Source organism: Gossypium hirsutum, chromosome D13 (assembly GCF_007990345.1).
Source record: "Gossypium hirsutum isolate 1008001.06 chromosome D13, Gossypium_hirsutum_v2.1, whole genome shotgun sequence".
NCBI lineage: Eukaryota > Viridiplantae > Streptophyta > Magnoliopsida > Malvales > Malvaceae > Gossypium > Gossypium hirsutum.
Window position 1 is genome coordinate 38,451,209 of NC_053449.1, and position 4,997 is coordinate 38,456,205.

Below are 4,997 nucleotides of genomic sequence, written 5' to 3' on the forward strand. Positions count from 1 at the left end.
TGTTTTCCACATGAGACAAAGCCCACGATTATCTAAATTTTGCTTCTTAAAGGATTTCATTTGCAGTTTCAAATATTTGTGGTAAAATTATCTTTTTAACTCCTTTTATGTTTTAAAAGGATTTATTGATATTGGTACGGCTCAATATTGGAGATTTGTCATTATGTTTCGATGTTTTGCACTGGTTTATGCTTTGAATTGTTGTTTGTTTTTTATGCAAGGAGATTACTTTGGCTTCTGTGAGTTGCAAAATGTTGTTAGCAGCATGCTCTGTTCTCATATTGATCATGCAAGAAGTAAAGAAATGTAAGACTTAAAAAAGACTGTATAAGCAAGCTGTCTCAAGAAGCACAACCTTAAAAGAACATATAGGAATGAATCAATGAGTGTTGTATCCCAGAATCAGAGTACAATATGTGGGTGTACGTATATGAAACTAGAAGAGAGTAAATAATTCTCGACACTACACATGATTCTTTTCATCCATGTTGGTTGAAGTTGAAGATGAAACAAAGGGTTCTCTGATTTGCCATTCATTCTCCAACTCATCTGATGATGTTTTTGATGACTTGTTATTATGCTTCCTGCTATAAATTGCGTATAACAGTAGCTGAGCTATTCCAAGCACAAACCCTATCCCATTTGGTACCTGCAACCATAACACTACCTTCTTATTTGTGTTATTCGAATGCAGGATATGTGAAATTCCCATGAACACAGGCCTAAATTCTTGCCCTAATCTCAGATATTATTACAACTTACTCCAAGGAAGTAATCTTTGACGAGCACAGCATACAAAGTCCATATGGCTCCGTTTAAGAAGACGAAAAACGAGAGAAGGAAAGGCATGTACTCCACGCTTTTACTTGTCATCACTGTTCTCTGCACAATGTTTCATGTTTAATGATTAGCATCACTCCGATACGATATGATTTCAAACTAATATTAAGGTGATCTTACCATTGCTGCTAAAGGTGAGCCATACATGAGAATATTAAGGCCTGCACACAGAAAACCTATCACATCAATCCTCATTTCTCCATCCAGAATCAGTTGAGTGCCCAAAACTGTTGCTGCTACAAATCCCACATCAAAAACTCCAAATAGTATCCCAGTTTTAGCCTAAAACACACAAACCATAGCACGGAAATCACTAAATTGAATATATTTTGAGGACTGAAATGTTGAGTTGATAGTTGATGATTGATACCTTGATTCTTGGAGGTGCAAAAATAAGGAACAAAGCTACATAAATCAACTCGACCACTATTCCGAATCCATTTACAGTGGCTACGAGGAGACTTCCAGGCTTTGTAACACCGTAGTAAGTCCATAAGGCTGAATTCAAGAGGGTGCAGATGTAAGGAAAGCTCTCAAATTCTTCAGTTGACCGGTGCCTCACTATTCTGCAGAAAGTGCCCCTGCAATTCCAATCACATGAAATGCATTTACTAATTGAAGTGGAAATGGCTTAGAATCATTTATACATATACTTACAATGGAGAAAGAAAGAGTAAGACTGAGATGATGTTGCCTGATTCATTAACACAAACAATACAAGGTAATTAGATTTTTGTAAATCCCATTGGAATTTGCAATAACATAATCCAATTAATGCTTTTACCTACTACTCCAACCAAGAAACTCAAGCTTGTCATGTTGGTAAAAGGCCGCTTTGTTATGAAAAAAGATAAAGGAGGATGGAATTGCTATTTAGTAAAATTATCCCAGGATTACTTAAAAAATAAATTGCTGTCTGTTCCCTATTCTGACATTTATTTAACACAAGACATGAATCATGTGCCATATATATTATAGTAATAATAATAGTTGAGAATGTTAAGGGTGTATTAAAATTTTAATTTTACTGATCCATAACTGGAATGCCTTGCAAGCAACCTAAATCTTTTGTCCTTTACATAATTTCATATATTAAGTTGACTATACGGATGAACTTGGAACCTTTTGGGCATCCCCACTTTTTTTGTAAATATTAATTTTCTTTTTTTTGCCTCATTTTAAAAAAAATAATAATTAGATGCTTATAAATAAAGCAAACAAACAGAAAATGTTTTCAGATCAAGTTAATTATAATAGATGAGATCTGATTTTAAATAAATCATAATAAATTTATGAGTTTAGCCATGAGGTTTTCTCCAATTCAATTGTTGGAACTAAGCCTAGAAATCAAATAAGATATAGAGTTTGATAAAAAGAGATCAAAAAGAAAATCTGTAAGGTAATTTTTTTTTTATGATAAATATATATCATAGACGCAAAAAGCACTCAAATTTTTTTAAATAATAAAAATTAAGCTCCTCTTTTTTATTTATTTATTTGGGTATTTAAACTTTCAAAATGCATAAAAAAGGCCCTCAAATCTTTTAAAAAAAGTCAATTAAGCCCCTACTTTTTTTTACACTCACTTGGGTACTTGAACTTTCAAAATGCATCAAAAAGACCTTCAAACTTAAAAAAAAACAATTAAGCCCCTTCTTTTATTAAAAATTTTAAATAAAATTAAAAGCTATAAATATTATTAAATTTTACTAAAAAATAAATCTTAAAAAATTTATAAAAATTCGAAAAGATATAAAAATCGTAAAAAAATATAAAATTTTATAAAGTCATAAGAAAATTATACAAAATGTAAAGAAATATAAATTTCATAAAAAAATTATAAAAATTATCGTACCAAAAGAAATATTTTATAATTTTTCTATAATTCTTATTGATTTTTATTTTTTATCATTTTTCACCACATGTCACTCTGTGTCGTAACATGTGATGAATTTAATTGAAAAAAACTAAGGTCATTTATTTTTTTTATGATTTTTATAAAATTTTACAAATTTTTTTATTTTTTAAAGATTTTTATAAAAAATTTCTAATTTCTAGTAAATTTTTTAAATTTTTAATAAAATTTATGATTTTTTTATTATTTTTTTCTAATTTTTAATAAGAGCAAGGGCTTAATTGCTTTTTTTTTAAATTTATTTTTGAGGGTCTTTTTGATGTATTTTAAAACTTCAAGTACTCAATTGAGTGAAAAAAAGCAGGGGCTTAATTATTTTGTTTGAAGTAGTTTGAGGGCCTTTTTAATGTATTTTGAAAGTTCAAGTGCTCAATTGAGTGTAAAAAAAATAGGGACTTAATTGCTTTTTTAAAAAATGTTTGAGAACTTTTTTACACCCTTAAACCAATAAGGAGAAGAAAAGAAATACGGAAAAGGAAAAGATTAATATAAAATTTGTCAAAGTTTATAAGTCATTTTAGGTGTACATTTACGTGTTTTTGTATTTGTTTAATATTTTTATTTTAATCAATTTTCTCATTTTGCATTCATGTTATATAGTTGTGTACTAGAAATTGTTTAATCAAATGAATATTATTAAAATAAGAGATTATGGCTAGATTCATTATTAAAATAAGAGATTATAGCTAGATTTATTTTGTACTTTAATAAAATTATTAATGTGGTATAGTTTCAATTTGTCCAATTTAATATCTTGTACTTTTGTTCTGTCTAATTTTTTATACCCCAAGTTTATACTGTCATCTCTAGTGAGACTTATCAGAAATTTTTGTGTTCTTCTTTAATATCTAATTTAGACTTCTTTGAATAATTTTGAGATGAAGTGAGAAAGGTAAAAGCAAAAGCAGTGGAAAGGGCTCAACTTTTTTTTTTCTACTCAAATCTGCAGCATCTTTTTTATTTTCTTATTCATACACTAAAAAGGAAAAAAAAAAGTCTGTCATAGAAGATTTACCAAGACTCAATAAATCTATTCTTGTCTTCCAAATAAGTTAGAGATACCAAAAATCCCTACATCAAAATAGTCCGATATTGATATGTGCTAGTCATAGAACAAAAATGATGAGCCCATGATAAATGTTAAAAGTAATATGTTTTAGCCTCATTCTTAATGCGTTTTTAGATGATTATTCGATTTAAAATGGTGAATTTTATGCTTCTAATCATTTAAATTCATGTTTCTATACTTAGGAAAGTATTTGGGAGCAAAAGGAGCGAAAATCGAAAAATCGGAGCAAGTTTCAGGAGCCACACGGGCTAGACCCTCCCACACGAGCTGGGCACACGACTGTGTAAGTCACATAGGCTACCGTACAGCCATGTGCCAGACCCTGTGGATTTCACGAATTACACTCCAAATATGCGGGAAAACACAATTTTTAGGTTTTTGGGCATTCTAAGACCTACATATACCAAATATAAGAAGATAGGAGTAAGTTGTTATAGAATATTTAAGAAAACAACTCAAAAAATGCCATTAAAGCCTACTCTAAAGCAGATCTCCATCAAGATTGAATATCTCCTTTGGATTTCTTTGAAGTTTATTATGGGTTTTCTTGTTTCTTATGCTTATACGATCTTTGAGATGTTTTTATTTGTGATTATGAACTAATTTTCTAAATAACTAGGGAGATAAATCCTAGGATGAATTCTGTTATTTGATTTCTATTTTTACGAATATATACTTGGATCTTGTTCTCAATTATGTGTGATTAATTCTTGGTTTAATATTTCTAAACTATTAATCCATATTTGATGTGCTTGAATCAGAGGAGGAATATACCCTGTTTAAGAGTAGATCTAACATAATTGAGTGGAGTTGCATGCAATCCTAGAAATAGGACGACATAAATCTACCTGATTAGAGTCAAATCTAATAGGGGGATCCATAGATCGAGTTAATGCGATAATAGGGGTTTTAATTAGAAAGAAATTTCAATTAATCAATCTAGAGTTAGTTGCTCTTACTATCGAAACAGATATTAGCATAATCTAGAGATTTCTATGGATCAAGATACTAAGTGAAGAAATTGTTGAATTTAGATTGATAATGACAGATGAAATCTAGGTGGATTCTTTCCTGCCTATTGTTTAGCTTCTTGGTTGTTAATCGTTTGTTTTCCTGATTCGTTCTTTTTCGTGTTTTTTATTTAATTAATTTACTTAATTTTAGTTTTAATCA

At 29.5% G+C, this 4,997-nt stretch overlaps 1 protein-coding gene across 1 annotated transcript; it reads right to left on the minus strand.

The window, feature by feature from the left end:
* Positions 1 to 331: 331 nt before the first annotated feature.
* Positions 332 to 1,756, minus strand: LOC107919623 (bidirectional sugar transporter SWEET17). Its single transcript, XM_016849047.2, has 6 exons — positions 1,625 to 1,756; positions 1,498 to 1,534; positions 1,211 to 1,421; positions 961 to 1,122; positions 763 to 882; positions 332 to 649 (listed from the first exon to the last, which is right to left on the minus strand). Exons 1-6 carry the CDS (start codon positions 1,656 to 1,658, stop codon positions 464 to 466), a joined length of 750 nt encoding a protein of 249 aa, XP_016704536.2. The 5' UTR covers positions 1,659 to 1,756; the 3' UTR covers positions 332 to 463.
* Positions 1,757 to 4,997: the final 3,241 nt, after the last annotated feature.

Excerpts from the sequence above, each read along its gene's own strand:
- LOC107919623 (XM_016849047.2), bottom strand. The coding sequence starts at position 1,658 with ATGACAAGCTTGAGTTTCTTGGTTGGAGTAGTAG. Across the intron at positions 1,123-1,210 it reads TTGCACCTCCAAGAATCAAG|GCTAAAACTGGGATACTATT; the intron begins GTATCAATCATC and ends TGTGTGTTTTAG. Across the intron at positions 883-960 it reads GCTCACCTTTAGCAGCAATG|AGAACAGTGATGACAAGTAA; the intron begins GTAAGATCACCT and ends AACATTGTGCAG.